The 23,410-nt window shown below is 34.0% G+C and overlaps 2 protein-coding genes across 5 annotated transcripts in view; both read right to left on the bottom strand.

Annotated features, from left to right (window-relative positions):
* Positions 1 to 620: 620 nt before the first annotated feature.
* Positions 621 to 23,410, bottom strand: part of LOC128209343 (endoplasmic reticulum membrane-associated RNA degradation protein-like) — a 29,245-nt gene continuing 6,455 nt past the window's right edge. The window contains exons 13-31 of one of the 4 annotated variants that reach the window (XM_052913341.1): positions 22,790 to 22,870; positions 22,477 to 22,547; positions 21,827 to 21,937; positions 21,561 to 21,648; positions 20,898 to 21,070; positions 20,316 to 20,432; positions 19,274 to 19,357; positions 18,698 to 18,807; positions 10,987 to 11,141; positions 10,248 to 10,304; positions 9,496 to 9,564; positions 6,784 to 6,847; positions 6,071 to 6,151; positions 5,747 to 5,817; positions 4,961 to 5,072; positions 4,736 to 4,823; positions 2,537 to 2,709; positions 2,041 to 2,157; positions 621 to 934 (exon numbers count right to left, since the gene is read on the bottom strand). In XM_052913341.1, coding sequence (XP_052769301.1) covers positions 6,117 to 6,151; positions 6,784 to 6,847; positions 9,496 to 9,564; positions 10,248 to 10,304; positions 10,987 to 11,141; positions 18,698 to 18,807; positions 19,274 to 19,357; positions 20,316 to 20,432; positions 20,898 to 21,070; positions 21,561 to 21,648; positions 21,827 to 21,937; positions 22,477 to 22,547; positions 22,790 to 22,870 — 1,215 coding nt within the window. In that variant the 3' untranslated portion in view covers positions 621 to 934; positions 2,041 to 2,157; positions 2,537 to 2,709; ... (2 more) ...; positions 5,747 to 5,817; positions 6,071 to 6,116. Of the gene's footprint in view, positions 935 to 2,040; positions 2,158 to 2,536; positions 2,710 to 4,735; positions 4,824 to 4,960; positions 5,073 to 5,746; positions 6,152 to 6,783; positions 6,848 to 9,495; positions 9,565 to 10,167; positions 10,350 to 10,986; positions 11,142 to 18,697; positions 18,808 to 19,273; positions 19,358 to 20,315; positions 20,433 to 20,897; positions 21,071 to 21,560; positions 21,649 to 21,826; positions 21,938 to 22,476; positions 22,548 to 22,789; positions 22,871 to 23,410 lie in introns of those variants that run through there. The other 3 variants (XM_052913342.1, XM_052913343.1, XM_052913344.1) reach the window with 3 other exon arrangements.
* LOC128209344 (uncharacterized) lies at positions 14,183 to 16,708 on the bottom strand. The gene is made up of 2 exons (XM_052913345.1): positions 15,500 to 16,708; positions 14,183 to 15,285 (listed from the first exon to the last, which is right to left on the bottom strand). Exons 1-2 carry the CDS (start codon positions 15,530 to 15,532, stop codon positions 14,485 to 14,487), a joined length of 834 nt encoding a protein of 277 aa, XP_052769305.1. The 5' UTR covers positions 15,533 to 16,708; the 3' UTR covers positions 14,183 to 14,484.

The raw sequence follows: 23,410 nt of genomic DNA, 5'->3' as shown, positions 1-23,410 counted from the left end.
AAACAATAGTGTCTTCAGAAATAAAATGTCTATTTCAATTAATGCAACCACTCAATCTATTTTTATCACCAGAAATAGTTAAGAAAGGTGAAATAAATTTGTTTTAATCAATTGATCTTTTTTTTGTCACTCATTGAAAAAGTGGTTTCCCAAAAGTTCATTATCATAAGTATACACATTACAATTATTTGATCCTAGTAAAACGTTTATATGGATTTTCAGAGAATAACAGTTTGAATTTTATTCTAGTTGTTGCTTCAACGGCTGGCAGGTATCCAGATTCGAGGCCAATTGACAAAGGAGAATACTCTTACAAGCTTTTTCACTGCTAATGTGGAGTGTTTTGATCTGTTGCTATTTGATCTGGTTACTTTATGACCGAACATAACATATAATCAACTTGATCTAGGCCTTATAAAGATACAGTTTGCACAAGTTCCATTGTGATTATGATAACTCTTACAAGGGTAAACATGATTTCCAGGTATGTTTTCCCCTTCATTACTAATGAAAACTAGGCTTATGCAAATTGTATAAACAAGCTTCTGCGAGCATAACTGCACGTTTGATCTAGTTACACTTCATTCATTTTTCATCAATATCTGTTCACAAGTTATATGAATGTGAAAGTAATGCCTTCGTATGAACATAAAAGCTTTTTTCAATACACGTAATCATAGTTTAATAAAACCTTCGCCATGTGATAAAGAAAAACAACAATACTACAACCCTATGAGCTACACACTTATAACAATTGATTCAATCATTTATTTGCATGCCATAAACGAAATATCAATCAAAGCATTGTTTCAAATTAGATCTGATGCAATCATACAGTTGGTACACTAACTCTGCCCCTTCTGTCCATTTGTTTTTGTCATGGCGCGTAAATGTTCGTAAATTTTCACAAATCTGCATCACACTTTTCCAGAATCTGTAAGGACAGAGAAGGTAGAAACAAATATTCAAATAGGTTAAACAATAAAAAAATGGACAAATAAAGAATAACATGCTTATATATCCCGGAAATTAAATACAAGTTTGATTGCTCATTTGAACTAAATTTGTGATATTAAGTTGGTAAAAAGTACCAACTGAAAACAATCTTGATAAAATTCTATCTACTTTTACTTCTTATCGGTGTTCTGTATTTTATGTAAACATCTTGAAAGGCTTTTAAGTTTTGGCCAATGATTTACATTTTGCACAACCTTTTTTAGAAACATCGAAAGGCATAACCTGACAAATATCAAAATGGGAGAAATGGACCATCTTACATGTATGGTTTGTCACTTGTTACATATGCACAAAGTTTTCATGTGAAGATCGATGTTTTTAGTTATGGCCAAGATACAAAATAAAAGCTTTGAACACTATTTTTCATGTACCAGTTTCAGCCAAACAACAGGAACACTCAAAAATGATAAAATCGAAAGTTATGGGCCTTGCTATATATGTGCTGCTGCATTGTGTCATTGGTAATGTGTGTACCAAGTTTCGTAAGAAAATTCTGACCTTTTGTGGCAAGTTGTAAAGTGTTTTTGTGCAACTGTTTTATTAGAAAATCTATGGGTTTCACTTTGAATATCTCAAATAGGTTTGGAAATATAGCCAAGGCTAGACAAATGTGCGCAACAATGTGACTTGTTTCTGAATAAGGGTGACTGAATGAGTTTTACAAACCCTGAATCACAATTAAGACAAGAGTGCTTTTTTGGCTTATGAACATCACAAATCATGTCAATTTAAATTCATTCACACTTGATACAATATTAATGCGAAAAACTACAGAAACAAGCTCAGAAGCAAAAAGTTTACATAAACATAAACCCGGTTTAATGGCACTATATAGCTTGTTTTCAAAATTAATAAAGGTAGTAACCACCATCCCTTTCATGATAACAGTTTTAGAGCACTTTCATTTATCTCATTTTGAACAAAAGTATAAGGTCAGATACATTAAGGTCATGAACTTATAATAGTAAATCCTGATGGATACTGATGACACAAATATTTCGATAAAATTATGCAGTTCCTTACTTGATTAATTTGCTGTTAGATTGAGGTCCTTCTCTCGTCTTTATTCCATCAAGGTGATACAGTTGCCAACAACACAGATATACACATGTACATGGCCCCAACAGCAATGATGGTACACTGGAATAAAAATGCATTTAAACCTATGATAGTTTTTCATTTATGTATACGGTATATTTCTTTGTTATGGTATGGTAATAATTAATGAAACAATTTTCATTTTCTTAAAATCCTTGCTTAGATTTTCCTTATATTGCAGAAACTTTTCCAGAACTTAAAACAGTGCGCACATTTAGATGATTGGCTCGCTTTGTCAGTAGTGCTCAGTGCCACTGTTCCAGCAATCATTGGTTCAAACCGTAATTAAGAGAACTTTTCCTCACTGGTCTACCTTTTTAACCTGAATACTAATTTGAGAAGTAATACTTCATACATTATTATTATTATTATTATTATTATTATTATTATTATTATTATTGAAATATTTATTCTTAGGTACCTTGCTAAGAACTTCTTGAAGTTATCTCTCTGCCGTGACCTGAGCTGTTTCAGCGTCAATTGTTGTTGCCTGTTGGTGGCAAACTGTTGTATCTGAGCAATGACTTGCAAACACTCATCCACTATATGGTCAAGCAGTGTTAACACCTCGTTTTCAATATCATAATTGGAACGCTGCGGAGGAAACAAAATATATTATATTTATACGCATCATAAATCTGCACAAATTATGCTTGTCCGTATTCCACTATGCTGACCTTACATCACAACAAGTATCTTTGCACTGAAACATTAAAACGTAATGTAACATGTCTTCTAAACAATATACCAGGTAGCGATACAAAATAAAGGGGTTATTGGTACTGCCTTTTGATTTGGGAGTTTGACTTTTGTTGATTTTTGTAAGTTTTGATCACACTTGGCCTTGTAAAACTATAGCTCACATATATATAAATTCAGTACCAATACTCCTTTTTGTAGCATCTATAAGCACCCTATTTCAGAAATGCTTCACTATGTATAGGATTATTGTTAGTTTGAATGAAAGCGCGTAATATATCTCAACGAGTGAACACCAAAATTTATATTTCACAAGTGGCATATTGATTTTACACTGAAAACAAACAGTTGTCTTTGTTTTATGTACGGATATAAAAAACCGTTAACTGTAGTTTTTCAGAAAACACACCATATTGTATGTGAATGTAAATTCATTTTGGAAATTACATCATTTAATTTACTTCCAAGCCCTGTGCAAGCTGAAGTTTGTTTTGAAAGTGAGAGAGGGATAAACTTTCAAGACAGAGGAAAATGTTAATTTACTTATTGAAACAGTGAAATATCAAATTTATTTCAGTGTCAATCTCTATAAATCACCGGAAAGCATATAATAAAATATGTATATATGAATACTGCGTTTTGATCTGGGCGATTGCATTCGACTCGAGTGGATTTTTTTTCAAAATCTTCAAACATCGACTTGAATCAAATATGATATTCTGGATCAAAATAAACCTAGTAAACCTTTTCTCATAAAAGTTATTGGCTTAAATCAAGACACACTATTTGGAAAAAAATATTTCATTTTAAGGTAGCAGACCCCTAATGAAAACCTCAACTTGAAAGTCTTCAATTTTAGTGTTTTAGTCTTAGTTGAAAAGCACGGCCCGTATTCAATAACCATCATAGATTGATTCATAAGGACCATTGTTTTCGACATTTATTAATCTCTTTTGGTAAATTAAAACAATTGTATTAAATATGGTTAATCATATTTGGGAGTAAGAGTGCATCTTTAAAATTAAGATTAGAAACTAAGTAGTGTTTTGATTGGCCTGTATATTAAGCTGACAATGGGCTGAATGGAATCACTGAGGCATGTATACGGATAAGAATAAGATCAATATTGAATACTGGCTCAGGATTACAAATCTTTTGAGGTTTTTAATGTACAGGTTCATATCCACTCAGAAGCACAAATATTTGTTTTTCATTAGCTTACACTTTTTACAGAAGTTAATATGTATTTCCAATAAAAAAGTAATTAAAAATATTTGTACACATAAATATTAGCTTCTTTGAAGATTTCATTACTTACAGGCCCGGCTAAAAATAACAGGGATTTTAAAATTAAGACGGTAAAACATTTTGATTTTTATAGCATAGTGTTCCCAAAAGGTTAAAGTTAATTATTAGTAAAGAACAGGTCATAATATTGCTAGAACTTGTTGATTTTTCTTTAAAACGTCGATATTACGGTAAAATTTAATACCATCTGAAAATTTGAGGGTAGGGTAAGTAAAGTTAAATTCCATTTGTGATTTGACGTTATTTTCCTTTCAATTTTGTTTTTGATTCCAGGAAATGATACACATTAAGACACTATCAAGCTGATCATAGTGTAAGATGATGCACGTTAGGCTCACTACCTTAATGGTGCACGTTTTTGTTTTAAGGCGCCATTTGAACATCGAGCAATGATATTAATTATAAAGTGACGTCAGCAGAGTGGATATGGCCGAATTTCATGCATAATGTATTGCCTGTGGACTAGTGATTGGCATGAAATATTTTATGTATATTTCATATTGAACATATCCCATTTCAGAACATGTGGACACAACTTCTTAAATAAGCCATAAGATATTTATCGGATGTGACTTTTTAAATACATATTATTACACATACATATATAATTTACCTTTGAGTTTCTGTACAGGGTATGGATCTTTTCTTGCAAAATTTCATCAACTGTTGATTTCAAGTTATGGAGGTCACAGTACTGAAAGCTGAAAAAAGTTTTATCAGAGTGTTTTTTCATCTATTAATCGATTCCAACAATAAACTATAAACCATCCTAAAACTTCATGGGCCAGTACTGGAAGAAGTGAAAAAGCTTTGAATTTAAAACATGGAAGTTCCTTACCACTTTAAGCCCACATATGCCCAATGTCGGTCTAAAACAACAACGATATCCCTGAGTTTTGCTTCAAGGGTATATAATTCATCTGTAGACTGAAAAAGGATCGTCTGGCTTTCTGAAAAATTGCTATTGAATTATTATATGATAAAGATGAACGAAAGGACAGACGCACGCACACAAATGGACGCCTTGACAGTGCTATTTAAATATTCACTCCGTCAGGGGCATAGGAACATAATTATGTTTCTTTTAAATATGTGTTGTTATCTTTGCGTAAAGCACTTCTGTCTGCAAATGCTAAATGCAACTACCTTGGCAACATTTCAATTGCAGTCGAAATAACATAACATAATTGTTTCTTGGCAGATTTTATCAGAATAAATACCAGCCTTTGATAAAGCAAAGACAAGATTAAGGAACAAATCAACAACAAGATCTCAGCATAGTTAAGTTATCAGTCAGCTAGTAAACCTCTTAGCATACTTACCTGTCAGATATTAGACTTTAGCATAATTAAGGTACCAGTCAGCTTCTAAATCTCTAAGAATAATTCAGTTAGCTGCCAGCTACTAGACCTCAGCATACGAAGGAAACCAGTTGGCAACAAAACCTCAGCATAATTAAGAACAGTCAGATAAAACTTTCAGCATAATAAAGTAACCTGTTAGTTACAATACCTCAGTATAAAAAAGTAACCAGCCAGCTACCTTCCACAGGCAGGTAACATATCACAGTATTTAATCTGAGTTTCCTGTTCTAATATATTTATAGCATAATAAATATACAAACCTTTCACTGAGGTCAGGCTGCAGTAAGATCGTGGAATCTGTCTCAGATTATTTCTTAAAGAAGGTAGATATCTAAAAAGTGATTACATTACAGTGATATTAGAAGTTTAATTTATAACCTGTGGTAAAAAAATAATACTTGAAGTAATTAAAACAGTTTCATTTTTATATTTTTATCTTTTTTTTATCTATTTTTATTTCCTTATTATAGCAGCATACACAGAATATTCATAAATGGCTTCAATTTATACACACTGCTTCTATGTTAAAATAACAATTTATGCATGCCTTTCTCCAATATATAAAGAAAAACAAACAAATATACTTCCTTCTTTAACAGGCTTATTCTGTGAAACTGGACCCTGTATGACTTAATATCCCCATGAAGTGCTGTTACAGCTTTGTTCTGAAACATAACATTATGTTATACATACACAATTCTCACATGCACTACCTAATGAAACCTTAATTGTAAAAATCATGCTGTGTGATATTAACATGCAGGATTTACAATAGGACTTGACATGTATTATTTGTCATGTAATAATAATAGTTTGAGATTTAATTTGCATCACTTCCCGTAAAAATACTTATACTCTTTATAAAAAGTTCAAGAAACTAAATTTCCTGTCAGGGTTGCTTACCAATAGGTAATTTTTTACATTTAAAGGGCCTTAACTCTTAGAGTGCCTCTAGAAATTTGACTGGTTATCCAACTCAGTCGAGACATTAAAACACTAAGCAATGCTGCCCCGTTTCATATCATTCGTTTAGAACTGAAGAAGAACAGTTTAAGTAAGAGAGTTGGATGATGCCCCAGATGATGTTGACGTCGTACTCACTACATGTCTGTATGTAATGAAGTGGACACGAAAACAATATAGAGGAAAAAATCAAAACATACTAAGTCCACTTAATACCGGATCATTACTCATATGCAAATGTTTCCCATCCTTCACAAACATGGCTGACAAAACCACACAGATGTTGCCAGGTTACGTTTGAGTTGCCATGGAAACTTTTCCCAGCATGGCTCACCGTGACTAAACCTGTCCCTAACCCTCGGGCCAGCCGGGTAGGTCAGGTGGTCAAGAAGTATCTCCTGTTCGGAGAAAAGAAGAAAAACTAATTACATGCACATCATGTAAGGGAGAGTTTTTTTATGATTTATTACGGTCTTGAACTCAAAACAAAAATATTGTTTAGAGTGAACGTTGATTTATGTCAATTTGTTCGATATCATTCTTTTTCAATATGATTTTCTCGAATTAATAATTAGTTTATTAAAGAAAATTAAATCTTATAAAATATACCAAATTATCATCGATACCAGACTAGTGTGTAGTGTTGGCAATCTCAGTGAGTGACCCAGGTTGGATTTTATTTTCTTCAAAAAATAGCAAAAACATATCGGCAGCTCTGAGTCATGAACAATACAAAAACCTCAGTAGCAATAGAGATTTTGAAGTAAATAAAACTATTTAATTAATATTACTATAGCAATATGGAAGTTCTACTATCCTTATTCCCACAGTTCGTTTGGAATAAAAAATAACATGTTAATAAATTCTAGAAATTCCAGTCAAAACTAAGCATAAAGCCCAGTACTGATAGCTTTATTTTACCGAAATACAAAAGGAATAAGGCTCAATTTGTGATGTTAATATATGTCTGGGGGATGAGCCGCCAACCTCAGCCCCATATCTCTAACCAAGTGTTCGTTACACCGAAATCAAGTGTTTCTTACCAATATATATTCTCCTATAACCATCCTTGGTTGGTTTTCTGAACAATCCAATCAAGTGTTTCCTACCAATATGTCTTCTCCTATAACCATCCTGAGTTGGTTTTTAGAGCAATGCAATCAAATTTCTTACCAATATGTCTTCTCTTATAACCATCCTGAGTTGGTTTTCTAAACAATGCAATCAAATTTCTTTCCAATATATCTTCTTCTATAACCACCCTAAGTTGGTTTTCTGAGCAATGCAATAAAGTGTTCCTTACCAATATATCTTCTCATATAACCATCCTGAGTTGGTTTTCTAAGCAATGCAAGGAAGTGTTCCTTAGTTTTCTGAGCAATGTAATCAAGTGTTTCTTATCAATATATCTTCTCCGATGATTTTTCTGAGTCCGTTTTTTGCACAATACAATCAAGTGTTTCTTACAATTATGTCTTTTTCTATAGCCATCCTGAGTTGGTTTTCAAGGCAATGCAATCAAGTGTTCCTTACCAATATATATTCTCCTATAACTTTCCTGAGACGGTTTTCTGAACACTACAATAAGTATTTCTTACCAATATATCTTCACCTATAACCATCCTGAGTATGTTTTCTGAGCAATGCAATCAAGTATTTCTTACCAACATATCTTCACCTATAACCATCCTGAGTTTGTTTTCTGAGCAATGCAATCAAGTGTTCCTTACAAATATATCTTCACCTATGACCATCCTAAGTTGGTTTTCTGAGCAATGCAATAAAGTGTTCCTTACCAACATATCTTCTCATATAACCATCCTGAGTTGGTTTTCTAAGCAATGCAAGGAAGTGTTCCTTAGTTTTCTGAGCAATGTAATCAAGTGTTTCTTATCAATATATCTTCTCCGATGATTTTTCTGAGTCCGTTTTTTGCACAATACAATCAAGTGTTTCTTACAATTATGTCTTTTTCTATAGCCATCCGGAGTTGGTTTTCAAGGCAATGCAATCAAGTGTTCCTTACCAATATATATTCTCCTATAACTTTCCTGAGACGGTTTTCTGAACACTACAATAAGTATTTCTTACCAATATATCTTCACCTATAACCATCCTGAGTATGTTTTCTGAGCAATGCAATCAAGTATTTCTTACCAACATATCTTCACCTATAACCATCCTGAGTTTGTTTTCTGAGCAATGCAATCAAGTGTTCCTTACAAATATATCTTCACCTATGACCATCCTTAGTTGGTTTTCTGAGCAATGCAATAAAGTGTTCCTTACCAACATATCTTCTCATATAACCATCCTGAGTTGGTTTTCTAAGCAATGCAAGGAAGTGTTCCTTAGTTTTCTGAGCAATGTAATCAAGTGTTTCTTATCAATATATCTTCTCCGATGATTTTTCTGAGTCCGTTTTTTGCACAATACAATCAAGTGTTTCTTACAATTATGTCTTTTTCTATAGCCATCCTGAGTTGGTTTTCAAGGCAATGCAATCAAGTGTTCCTTACCAATATATATTCTCCTATAACTTTCCTGAGACGGTTTTCTGAACACTACAATAAGTATTTCTTACCAATATATCTTCACCTATAACCATCCTGAGTATGTTTTCTGAGCAATGCAATCAAGTATTTCTTACCAACATATCTTCACCTATAACCATCCTGAGTTTGTTTTCTGAGCAATGCAATCAAGTGTTCCTTACAAATATATCTTCACCTATGACCATCCTGAGTTGATTTTCTGAGCAATGCAATCAAGTGTTCCTTGCAAATATATCTTCACCTATGACCATCCTGGGTTGGTTTTCTGAGCAATGCAATCAAGTTTTCCTTACAAATATATCTTCACCTATAACCATCCTGGGTTAGTTTTCTGAGCAATGAAATCAAGTGTTCCTTACAAATATATCTTCACCTATAACCATCCTGAGTTTGTTTTCTGAGCAATGAAATCAAGTGTTCCTTACCAATATATTTTCTCCTATAACTTTCCTGAGTCGGTTTACTGAACACTACAATCAAGTGTTTCTTACCAATATATCTTCACCCATAACCATCCTGTGTCGGTTTTCTGTCCCATTAAGGAGGAAAGTATCTAACATCTAGGCATCAAAAAAAGAAACATACACAATATCCAGTATTGTTTGTTCAGACATATACAGATTATCATGTTATTCTCACATAGAGCCATCTTTTATAAACTTTGTTAAGGCCATCGTTTTTTACGTTCATATATTAACTGGTTTTGAAATTGTAAGAACTGATGTGTTTTAACAATACTTTTTTCAGCTGTACTTGTATATATTTAAATATATGAGTACATCTTAAACTATTTCACCATTTATAGATATATTTATCGTGTTGCTAAATTTTCAAGATTTTCTAAACAATCCCAATGTATTGTTTTACACTTGTCAGAATCACACAGTGCCTCAGTGGGCGCACATGTATATCTTTAAAATAACAAAAATACGGATGTTTATGTTCGTAGTACGATTTAGAGGAACTACTTAATTTTAAGTATGGCCGTTTGCACATGTAGGAGTTACTGCCTCCTTTCAATTGCAGTATACAAACTACAAGTACACGGTATCAGTTACAATACAAGTTGTTTTTTTTTCTAAATATATGATTCATCATTAACCCTTTAAAGGTTTAAACAACAATGCCTTTGTAAGGTTAACAAAGTCTTTAATAATCGACCCATTGTTTAGTACATCTCATCCAATACTTTTATTGATAAATAATACTCAGAACGAAAATTAAGTTTACTTATCAGTCTTACATCCCCGAGAGCTCTCTCAAGAACAGCTGAGGAGACCAGCAGGGCAGTGACTTCATCCTAAGGGTTATGAGTAAACATTTCGCGCCATATTTCCGCCAGTACCTGGCATGGCATTGTTTGATACAGATTTTGTTTCAATAGGAAAAAAAATACATTTTAGAAATATCTAGTTTTAGATAAGTATAGATTGTTCCGGGTTTTTTTTTCTTACTTATTCAGCTTTTAAATAATACAAATCATTAACAATTCTTTATTACCTGGTTCCAGTTTAAAATCTTTAAATTTTCTCCCTTAAAAATAACTTATTATATGGACTGAACAGTATTGGGATGCATTTTGAATTTAAAGTACTAGTGATTTGCTTCAATAACGATCTAAGTAGACTTTCATCGTAAATAGAAGTGATCTTTGTGTTACAGTTTCCTTAATTTTCATCATATTCAACATTGAACAGCCCGTAGTATGTCATTTGTATATATTAATATCATGTATACCACAAGCACTATGTGTGTAATAGTATAGGCTTTTATATGCCATTTTTGACAAAAGAGATTGAACATGAACAGAATTGAAATAAGTTTAGGAAATCATGAATAATAACATACTGTTACCTTTTGTGACATTTATACAAGTTTAAAAAAAAATTAAAAAAAGTTACGACTTCATGTAAGATCCTTGAATGAAACTGGCCCAAAGGCATTTGATACTTGCTTAATACTACAGTGCTCAGGGATCTTACCTGTTGCTTTCCAGTCCAGGAAACATATGGAAGGTAAGTATCAAGGAAGTTCTGTGGTCCAATATCTTCCACATGATTTTCTACCGATGTAAGTATAGGAGCTAAACTGGTCACGCAGGCAGGAAAGTACAAACTTGGCTCATCCTCTGCGTTACCTGTACGTGATTATAATGTACAATTCAGTGTTTAAGTTCGACACACAATGTAATATTGCAAACGTTTACAACGTATAACGTTTCATTGATTAAGTATACAAGTAATCTTTCTTAAAGAACTTTAAGGTGAAAAATCAATGAAACGTTACAACAGTCATTTGTTAAAAAATGTGTATAGATCGGTCTTTTATTAACCGATAACTTTTAACCCCTCAAATAATGTTAATGCGCAGAATATAACCTAAAGAAAACTTATCAAAGCCTTATACAATACTCTGCTGGAGTTTATGGAGTTCACTCATTTTCTTTTGCCAATTCAAACTTATTTTATTTCAAGTCTGATTTCCAATAGTGTTATTAATTATTAATCTCACTTGATATAAGTACTCCATCTTCATTGCCTGCATGAAAGTATTAGAGGATATGATTTTATATCTTATATTGTAAATGACTAATACATATACTCACAGACCTATAAACCATGGTTGATAAATAAAAAAGTTTAACAACTGAAATATCTTGAGCCCGTTTAAATGATACAAAATTGTTTAATAAACAATTATAAAGTAATCAACACCACACTGTAGTCTAAAAGAATAGACATGTTATACGGGATTGTTCTAATCCCTAACGTCGTGAAGGATTTGCCATATCAAAAATCGTATTTTTTTTGTCAAAGTACTATTATTTGGACTAGATTACACAGTGTCTACAGAGCATTCTTCAGTGAAATCTTAGAAGAATCCCGTATTGAACGTCAACCATTTTAGACTAATGTATAAACTGTTTAGTAATACGCAGCTACAAGTAACTAACTACATTTTAAGTGTTTAAGAAACATCATTATTAAAAGGCAAAACATTTCAATAAGTTATATGTTCAAAATAATATTGAATCTGTTCCACTTTAGAGTTGTTTGTTTACTTTAGTATCAATGTCAGTTTTATAATAACGGGAGGTAACACCTCGTTACACGCTTACAGTCCACTTTTTTTGTACGTGGCGTAGTTACACCCCCTTATCAAAAACAAAAGAATGTACAGTTGTGGTCATTCTTAAGCTCGTTCTTAGCTTTACCCGATCATTATTACATGAAAGTCAGTTTTAACCTATTTGTTTGTTTTTGCTTTTATCACTGTTGCGTTAATATAGATAATGCATCCCTTATGCTAATTAAAATCGAAAATGTCCAAGTTGAATGGAACTGATGTAGAGCCTTAACTTTTTTCTTCTTTTTTTTTCGTAGTTAATTCAATAGTAGGAACGTACGTCACGAGCAGATGATTCCACGTGCTTTATGAAAATGTCAACAAACCAGGTATTATTCGATTTTTTACACTAATTCCCGACTCAATTCCATAAAAACCCAACAGCGCAACGAACAACGCAATATTCATTATATGCACGATGAGGGTTCATTTCTGAATGTAACTCTTCGTATTTATCAATCGTAACAACTCGGCCATCTCCGGCAAGCTTCGAGAAAGCCATATCTTGATACTTGCCGAGGAGTTCCGATTGCGTATTTATAAGCCTGAAAATCGATTGAGTTATTTTTCTATATCGGGCTCCCTGAGGACGGAATGATATTTCTTTTGGTTTAAGTCAACTGAAACGATATTTTTATGTATTTGAGCCGGCACAATCTCGCAAAAAGCCCTATGACTCTTGCGAAATGGTTGATGAACTGTTAACGCCAAAGATCTGTTTAAATTAGTTCGATTGCCTAAATGGATTCCGCGCTGACGTACGGTACCCGGCGGACGTCATTATAAACATTTATCAAAGTATATTATGGGTCGTGTAAACAATGGAAGTGGGGATAAATCAATATGCTTTTTATCTGATGAGTTCGTTTTATTTGCATGTCAGTTCGTATTTCCCTTGCTAAAAGATTAATCTTATTTGCATTTAAAGTAAATAAAGCGTCTGAGTATAATTGAATCGAAAAAGGAACTTCATTTGATATCTTTTTTTTTTACATACATGTATAATATTTAGTTGTCCGGTGCAACTGTGGTTTTGGGATTTTAGGAAACGATAACATCAAATGTATTGGTGTTTCTTTCTCTGATATATGGGTGTTAAACATTTTCAGCTTAAGGTGCCTTAAACATACGGACAATGAAATTTAAGCACGGACTTGTAGAATATTTCGGTCGCATGACTGTCATGTCCGTGGGCTAGTGAGAACTTTCAGGATTTCGCCACGACTGTTAAAGCTGCTTTCTCATAGATTGACATTTCTTTTAGTTTTTGTCTAAGGATCTGCTGATTTTGATATCATTGCCTTCAACTCCAATATATAAGATAACTCACAATGGAACACATCTCAATGATTTGGAAATATGCCGACAAAATCATGTTTCATGTATTTCTGGTTCTGTTTTTATGGTTTGTAAGTTTGTATGTGGTCGGTTTTTGGGGATTGTATGTGAGTGTGTTGTCTGATTGTGGTGTTTGTATGTCGTCTGAATATCGTGCATTCGGTCATTGTTAAACTTATTTTTTTTCGAATACTCGAGTAGTGAAATAGTATTCGGGTACTCGGACAATCGATGAAGTACTCAGGTACTCGTTGCCATCCCTATTTACTACTGATCCTGTCCCTGTTGTTTTTAGTGCTAGCAGACACGATGCAAGTTGTTATATTTTATGTGTAGTTTTTGTGGAATGTCAATTTTGCCTTCATTATTTTGAACGTGAAAGTAAAGGTATAGTTTTGAAAGCCATTGTTCTATGTGAATTGTTTTCCTGTATCATATCTGTTTTGAATAAGAATGTAGGAAAATCATGTTAGTGACTTTGTATTGTGAATACATTGAATACTGTAATTTAACACGAGAATACTGCTCTTTATTTGAAGTTGACTGAGACTTGGTTACACTATAAAAACTATATGGACTGCTCTGCTCATGGATGAAGATGGGTTTAGAATTTTAACCCGATCTATCAACATGCACAGAAAGACCTGTCCACAAGAAAAATAATTATTTCCGTGTCAGCATTCCTTTGCAAAGATTAACGCAAACAAATTCTAAAAAGTTTTGTATCTTTCCCTATTTATTCTGGTTTCTAACATATATAAAACACATATATTCAAGCTAAGATTTACATGTACATATATTTGTGGTAAAAAGGAAAATGAGAAATAAAATTTGAAAATAGAAGACTCGGGTTCTAACATAAAAACTGATGTAGTATCATAATTGCATGCCACATGGAGACATTGTCTCTGTCATGAAATCAAAATGGTTTGTTGTAGCACATCCAAGCCAGGTCCCGTCTGATCTGAAGTTCATATCATTGGTCAACCATGTTCAAGGCGGTGTCAATGTGGCTATCAGCGTTGTAAAAACTGATAAAGTAGCCTGGCTGCGTGCCAGATTGACGCATTACATCTGTCATAGATTTCCATTGAGTTGTTGTAGCACATCCAAGCTAAGTCCTGCCTGGTCTGAAGTTCATAACAGTGACCCAGCATGTTGAAGGCTGTGTCAATATGGCCATGTTCTGTCTCCATTGTGTCCATTGTGTACTCGTGTAGGTTATGAAGGGCTATTTGTGCTATCCGGGGTTGGTGTAGTTCCCTGGAGTTGAGATGCTGTAAGTAGTACAGGAATGGGATACAGTCAGTGACTACATTGTACTTCCACTTCGCTGTACCTAGTTTGTCTTCACCTTCTATACCCCTGAGCATTTCAAATGCAAGATGTTGGGGAAAACAGTTTATTTCTTCTCTTGTGAAGGTTATACAAATCATTATGTATTTCTTCAGCATTTCTGTATTTGAGGTGGTGATCAACTTGTTCTCAAACTCGGTGCTTGGTTCTTGGCCGGCCCTTTCATAATGTCCACAGCACTGGCACACTTCTAGTTTTTCCAGCAGCCCTTCACAGTAACTCAGTACTTCTGCAGCTCTCTCATAGTGCCCTCTGCAGTACAACATGGAGGCAAACTTCAACATACTTGACATACGGTCTGAATCCAGTGAAAGCTGGTACCAGTTGAAGATATCCTTTGTGATTGTTTGACCCAAGTCGATGCACCTTGAAACAAGGATGGAGGCAAGGGTGCTGCATAGGAATGGGGTCAGCCGAGAAACTACATCCTGTTCTAGGTCACTTCGGGTATCTGACATACTCTGTAGAACAAACAAATGACTTTTAATGTCATCACCTGAATTATCAATCTATCTAAAACAAGCGTAAGGTCACGTATTTCTTCTAACAGTAGTTTCTGTAGAACAACACTACAGGTCATGGTTCTTGTGCTCACACTCTGCCGTGATACATTCTCAAAACCTGAGCATTTAAGCAATCTCAAACCAATATTGTCCATATGAGTATGGAACAAACCTGCAGTTTTGTGTTGACGAGATGTGAAATCATGCTGCACAGTTTTGGAAGCTCCCAAAAGTTCAACTTTCCCACAAACAGATTAACGCCAGAGACATTTCACAATATTGTCTTCCCTCCATATCTCAGCTGGATAGTTTTCTATTGTAAACATCATTGCAGTTTTAATATGAAAAGTGCTAAATCTGTCTCCGTACAAAGGCTTGAATATAGTTTTTCTTATTATTTTGGTGAGTGTATATGTTTTCACATGAACAGGGCTTAAGTCGAACATAAGAAATCGTTCCATCAATGTAGTTGAAAATCTCCACTGCCATTTTGAATAAGGGTAACTGGGTAACTTTGAAGGAACCATTAATGCTTTAGACCTACACATAGGATGCTTAGTTGGGCTCTCAGTATATCCCTGTGACACTAGGAAGACTCCAACATCCCTGGCCCTGGCTAGTGTGTCAGGTCTTGGCCAGTGCCCAGGGCGTGGTCTGTGGAACATAAACTGGCATTCCTGGGGTAGCTGGCCACAATGGTGTGCGCGGACATTGTCAAACATTTCATCATGTGACATTGATGGGCCATGTCGAATTATTTCACCTGACTCACTAAAGCGCTGCACAATGTCCTGTACTTCCAGGAATGTATTACTCAGTATAACTCTCCCCTCCCCATCTAGCACATCATCAGGACTCTCTGTTTGTACTGCTGCTAGTGGGCAGTCACTTCTCAGTCTCTGCAAGTAGCAGTGTTGAGGAGGAATGAGCTCATCCTTTAACACCAGAAGATTTGCCTTCCTATATTGCCAGTTACTCCAGTGAAGGATCACCTCATCATTCTCATACACTCGAAGTGGTCAGTATCAGATTCCATCCCAGTTGTTGTTGTGGCCTCACTCTGACTGCCAAAAATGTATTAAGTTACATTCACATCACTGAACCAGTGACCAACATTTTCGATAGTCTCCATCATGAGATGTGTTCTCCTCCTCCTGGCAATCATCCATCTGCTGACCCCGATATCCCCTATCACCCGAGACAACCGTAGGGAAAACAGTCTCTCGCTCTCCCTATCACTATCCATAGTTAAGTTTATTATCCTAAGAATTGTTGTGGGGGGAGGGGGTTAATGAGTTTTACGAAATCAAGTTGTTTGTGGTACTTCTCCTTAGTACAATTATATATCTCTTGTCAATTAATGTTTACTCTCGAAATCCAAACTTCCATGTTCCAAGTTATTCCGATCTGAATCATAAGGTACTTGTTATTATGAGTGTCAAAAGATAAATGGTAAAATCGATCTATACAAATTTAAAGTGGTATTATATTGATCTGTATTCAGCGAAATTTCCCCAATGAATATTTGTATGCATTTAATACTTAAGAGTTTAGTCAATGATTTATTATTTTCGTTTTACCAGTTAAAACACTTATTGGTTCAATTATTTTAATAGTTTTACGCTGTAAGATTAATACTCTCTAATATATGATATTGAAGTAGATTTTTTAATGATTTAAGTCTCACCTTCGACTGAAAGGGAGATAAACTGTATTTGTCATTATTATTCTCTAGTTGTTCTTCTTCTTATTATTATTATTCTATGTCTTCAGCCAAATTTACTAACTAAAGTTATGCCAATAGCAAGAGTTATAACTCATTCAGAGATATCCCCGTTATTCATTTTTATCATGTACATTTTGTCCTGGCACTTACTCTAAAGGTACTCAAAACTTAAAACATAGATAGATATAATTATACCTTTAGGACACTTTATTGCAGAGTTATCTCTTTTGTTTATATATTTTAAATTGCAAACTTAGTCCAGACACTTACACAAAACTACTTGAAACTTGATTAAGTAAGATAACTCCATTTTGAATATTATGCTAATATTGGCCTTCACTCTTCAACTTAGAAATTCTGATTTAAGCTTTGCATTTAAGCACACATAGGTAAATATCTCAGCAACAACTTCAGGATGTATCTATATTTAAGACAATCATTCAGCAATTACATCATGTTTTTCATTGAAGTTCTGTACAAGTAACTATCCAACCTATTAGATGAAATTAAATTACTTCCTGAGGTCGAACTGTAAGGTTCGCTTCGTCGGATCATTTCATTTTATAGTTCTTCATAGAGCCAAAATATATTTGTTAATCATACTGCTTAGCAGTCTGGTGAGTTGTTTTACAAATTATCTTGCACGCACATTTGTACACATTACATTGGATCAACGTCGGATAAAGGTTGGATTTAGGTCACGACGTCGGCGACTTAAATACAAAATGTTGCATCAACGTCGAAATCACGATGTCAGTCCGACGTCGCCATCGGACTGATGTTATGTTTTGGTTATAGTTTGTAATAAGTTGTTTTTAAGAAGTTCATACATGTTATACTGTTTGCTGGGTAATAGCTGGATGGATGGAGCCAGATTTGTATTTTTAAATTGTATGACCGGGGCTCGTGTATTGTATTGTATTATTTTATATTGCACCATCAATTTTTTTGTGTACATGTCTGTCTGATGTTTATTATTTTATGTAACTTTTCCATATACAGGATAATAATACAGTATTCTGATTAGCGTTGGGTATTATCAAACCTCCTGTTACAAATTGGCTTCCCGACAAAGATTTCGAGACTGTCGTTTATCCCAGACCCGTTGAAGTGGGAATGCTGTAGGTCCTGTCAACCATAACAAGCAGCCAGCCGTCCTCCAGACTCCGTGCGGCACTCCACCGCTATTGTAGCGGTATATACCCCTATCAAATTGCCTACCCGGCCCTAACTTTACAGTAAGCTGAAGAGCATCATCTGAGCATCTATCGCTAAATTGAAAACAATATTCCCTGTCATCCCCTTTTTATTAAAAAGAAATAAGAAAAGGGATGACGGGGAATATTGTTTTCATATACGCTTTTTATATATTTTAACACTCGAGTTGTTTGATATGCATTCGGAACTCCTCGGCCTTTTTATTGAAAACAACCTCTGATGTATATGGACGGTGTACATTCTTAGAAATCGGTATGTTTAAGTCCGCTGCAAGTAGATCGCGTAGTAATTTAATTCAGCAGATAAACTTTTAATTACTTAACTCTCGGGAATCTAAATCATGTTTGCAATAATACACTTCACTGGCAATTAAACAAGCTATAACACTACATTAAATTCATGAAATAATTTTAAAAAAATACGAACTACTTCTACTGATGTACTGGCATACAGCCGAGGTTGTTGTCGATAAAAATGGCCGAGGAGTGTCGAATACTGGGAAACAATCGGCCGACTGAAAAATTGTTCCGGCTGGGCTGAAAATACAATTACCAAAACTTTATGGAGCAAAAGAAGATTATATTAATGTTGTTGTACCTACTAATTAGAGAAAAACAATGCAGTAAACTGTACATTATATGCAATTGCACAAGCTACAAAAATAATTCTGTTTTCGGAAAAAAAAGTGTTTTGATTTATTATTGGTGGGTGGGTATCGTTACTAAGAGTTATCATTATCCGTTATAAGGTCCCGTAGACCGAAATAAGGTCATTGATATAGTCCTTTTAACAGCAAACCCTCCTGGTGTAAGAGAAACGGTAGCATCATGGGTGTATATGTTACTCTCGGTGAAAAAGTCCTTAATAACGACTTGTGCCATTAACCATGCTATGAAAATCATTCATAATTTTAAGACACATATTTGCATAATGCACAAACATATCAATCAATGAAAGGTTTTAAAATTAGATTCTACAAAAGGTGTCAAGTGTGAAACTAACTCCTCCCCTTCTGTCCATTTGTTCTTATCATGGTGCGTAAATGTTCGTAAATTCTCACACAACTTCAGCACAGACTTCCAGAATCTGAAAGGAAATGAAATTTTAAATCTTAACAAACTGTTCCATATCATCTTAACAAAGGTTTATCTTTATTCATTACCAATTAACGGTACCCTGTAGGCCATATTCAGGGTTTCTAACACTTGTCAATTGTCAATCCTGAAAAATAGCCGGGTCTGTTTGATGAATATAAGAGATGAATGCCCAAAGCAGGTTAAGGGTGAGAAGACCCCTTTTGAAATAGTTTCAAAAGTCATTAATATTCATTTCAAGGAAATTCGTATATTTTTTTGCAAAAGTCTGAACAAAATTTATTCTTACAATTGTACAAGAGTCTGATGTAAAAAGCTCTAAATCCTGATTTCAGAATTAATCCTGAACATAAGAACCCCTTTGTATACGATTTTGACTTTGATTAAGTGAAAATGCCAGTAATACCGCAACATATGGAATTGAAAATCTTTAAATACATGAATGAACAATACACCTGGTATAAATAGAGCATGGTTGATGAACTAATTCTATATTGACTTTCATTCCACTAAGAAAAACAGTCTAGATATCTAAAGCCAAGTTAGTTGCAAAGTAACTGTCCATGTGGAGATATATGACAAAGCAAACAATGGGGGATCTAGGAACAAGCCCAGCAACAAAACCCTAAATATAACGATCCTGTTTAGAGGCACAAGTTTAAATCCTGATAGACAAAAATGGGAGACACACACTACATACATCTTAATAATTGTTTGAACAGTCAACAAGTTCACTGGGTTTTTAACAAGTTAATTCTCAACTTAATACTTGTCAACAAAAATCACTTTATATCTTTATAAGATCGCTTTCAATGCTAGTGTTCCAGGTAACATGGCCAACAAGCATGTTCTGGTAAAAGTATTTATGGTCATAACAGATATTGTAGGCAAGTGACAGGAACGATGCATTGTTATACTATTTTTCATAATGGATACCCATACATTCTTACTTGATTAATTTGTTGTTTGATTGAGGTCCTTCCCTCGCCTTTATTTCATCAAGTTGATATAGTTGGCAACAACACATGTATACACATGTGCACGGCCCCACAACCAATGATGGTACACTGGAATAGAAATACATTTAAACCTTATGTTAATTCACAAGTTGTCATTTATTGTATTAATGGGGATTGAAGATGACACCATTATAAATCGTGGCTTCAATTTAACTTAGATTATATACCCATCATAAATCTGCAAGAAACACATATCGTAAATATGCTTCATTGTCAGTATTCAAGCTAGTGTAATATTTGAATTCTTGCAGAATTTGATATCACTCGGTTAGCATCAGCAAATCAATATGCACATTGCTAGTACTATTTAAGATTTATGTTTGCAACTGAAAGAGTGAAATATTGCTGATTGGCTGGCTCAGTCAGTTGTGCTCAATGCTAGTGTTCCAGCAATCGTGGGTTCAAGCCCCTGTTGTAAAAATGTTTTCTCACAGTTTTAATTTGTGTACTATGATACTAACTTGAGTGGCAACGACAGCTCTCAGACATAAAACGCTTATCTAATTAAACTACCTTGCTAGGAACTTCTTGAAGTTCTCTCTCTGCCGTGACCTGAGCTGTTTTAGCGTCATCTGCTGTTGCCTGTTTGTTGCAAACTGTTGCATCTGAGTGATGACTTGCAAACACTCATCTACTATATGGTCCAGCAGTGTTAGCACCTCATTTTCAATATCACAGTTGGAACCCTGTCAAGGAACATATTATAATTACGCCCATCATAAATATAACGGCAATACGAATCCCAAAATAAACTTGTCTGTATTCCATCATATTAACGTTGTATCGTAAAAAGTTTCATTGCACGAAGTTAAAATGGCGTCATAAAATAAAATAATGAAAATCAAAATGAAGTGTAACATTCATTCAAGAACATATCTTCTAAATAAGTTTAACCAGTAAGGTTTAAAAACGTTTTTGTTCTTTGTTTAGATTCGGGAGTTTGACTCTTGTGTATTATTAAAAGTTCTGAATACAATTACAGTTGGAATAACCCTTTTCTACATTAATAATATTTTCTTAGCACCTTGTCGAAGAAATGATTCAATTTGCATGTTTATTATATGCACTTACCACACTTACCACATTTTAGTCCATGTGGACACAGGTTCTTAAACAAATCCTAAGACATTTGTCAAATGTAAATTTTCAAACCAGAATTACACATATATAATTTACCTTCGAGTTTCTGTACAGGGTATGTATCTTTTGCTGCAAAATTTCATCAACTGTTGATTTCAAATGATGGAGGTCACAATATTGAAAACTGAAAAAAATATGTGACAGCCATTGTATCTTTTGTATCTATAAATCGATTTCAACGTAAAATTACAACTCACCCTGAAAACTTAATTGGCAAGAACTAGAAGACGTAAAATTATCATAGTATTGAAAGAAGTGAAATAGCTTTAAATTAAAAACATGATAGTCGAAAAGTTCCCTACCATTTTGAGCCCACATATGCCCAATGTCCATCAAAAACAGCAACGATGTCCCTGAGCTTTGCTTCAAGTGAAGATACTTCATCTGTAGACTGGAAAGGATCGTTTGGCTTTCTGAAAATTGCCAAATCAATTATTAAATGATAAAAATGAACGAAAGGACAGACGCACGCACACAAATGGACGCCTTGACAGTGATATTTAAATATTCAATCCGTCAGGGGCATTGGAACATAATAATGTGTTTTTTAAATATTTGTTTTTATCTTTGTGTAAAGCACTTCTGTCTGTAGATGATAAATGCAACTATCTGGGCAACATTTCAATTGCAGTCGAAATAACATAGAATTGTTTCTTGGTAGATTTTATCAGAATAAATACCAGATGAAACAAAGGCAAGATATTAGCATGGTTAAGGAACAAATCAACAACAAGTTCTAAGCATAGTTAAGTTACCTGTTAGTTAGACTTTAGCATAAATAAGGAAACCAGTCAACTACTATACCTAGGCTGCATTAAGTAACCAGTCAGCTACTAGACCTCAGCACAATTCAATTTTCAGTCAGCTATCTTCTATGGGTAAGTAACATTTCACATTATTTAAAAATTAGTTTCATGTTCTAATATATTAATAACATAACAAATATACAAACCTTTCACTAAGGTCAGGCTGCAGTAAAATCATGGAATCTGTCTCAGATGCTTTCTTAAAGAAGGTAGATATCTAAAAAAAGATTATTTACAGCCCATAGTGAAATAATGATATATTCAAAGCAATTTAAAACAGTTTCATTTGGTATTATTATTATTATTGTTTGTTTTATCAATTTTTATTACTTTACTATTGAACATACACACACTATTTATACATGTCTTCAATTCATGCAAACTGCTTCTATGTTAAAATTACAATGTATTATCAATGCATGCCTTTCCTATATGAATGAAGACAAAAAACAAACGCACCTCCTTCTTTAACAGGCTTATTCTATGAAACTGGACACTGTATGACTTAATATCCTCATGAAGTATGGTTACACATTTGTTCTGAAAACAAAACATTGTGTTATAAATACAATATACTTATATGCACTACACATTGAGCCCTTAATTGTAAAATTCATGTTGTTGTGTGATTATGAACATTTCTAGCAAGATTTACAACAGGACTTGACATGTATTATTTCATGTAATAATAATAGTTTGAGGTTCGGTTTGTATCACTACCGGTCAGCTAGATACATGTTATTTTCATGAGAACTTTGAAACAAAAACTTCACCTCCTGTCAGGACTGTTACCATTCATTAGTAAAATTTTGACAATTAAAGGGTAATAACTCTTAGAGTGCCTACAATGATCTGATTGGTAATCAAACTCAGTCGAGATATTCTATGCCAATAATTAGTATTGCTGCTTAGATTGTATTATTATTAAAGTTGAAGAAGAAAAGTTTAGGTAAGAGATTGTAATGAATGTTTGACTCCGTGGATGATGCTGCAGGTAACAATGACAACATAAGCACTCTGAGTCTGCCTGCTACGCAGGGTACATTAAGACAATAAAGGGAAAACAACAAAATTAACTTA

Source organism: Mya arenaria, chromosome 11 (assembly GCF_026914265.1).
Source record: "Mya arenaria isolate MELC-2E11 chromosome 11, ASM2691426v1".
In the NCBI taxonomy this organism is placed as follows: domain Eukaryota; kingdom Metazoa; phylum Mollusca; class Bivalvia; order Myida; family Myidae; genus Mya; species Mya arenaria.
The sequence above is the reverse complement of the archived record's forward strand: the minus strand, read 5'-3'. Positions and strand labels throughout refer to the sequence as shown.

Coding starts and splice junctions, on each gene's coding strand:
- LOC128209344 (XM_052913345.1), bottom strand. CDS start 15,532: ATGATTTCACATCTCGTCAACACAAAACTGCAG. Junction 15,286..15,499: donor TCGTCAACACAAAACTGCAG/GTTTGTTCCATA, acceptor TTTGTTCTACAG/AGTATGTCAGATACCCGAAG.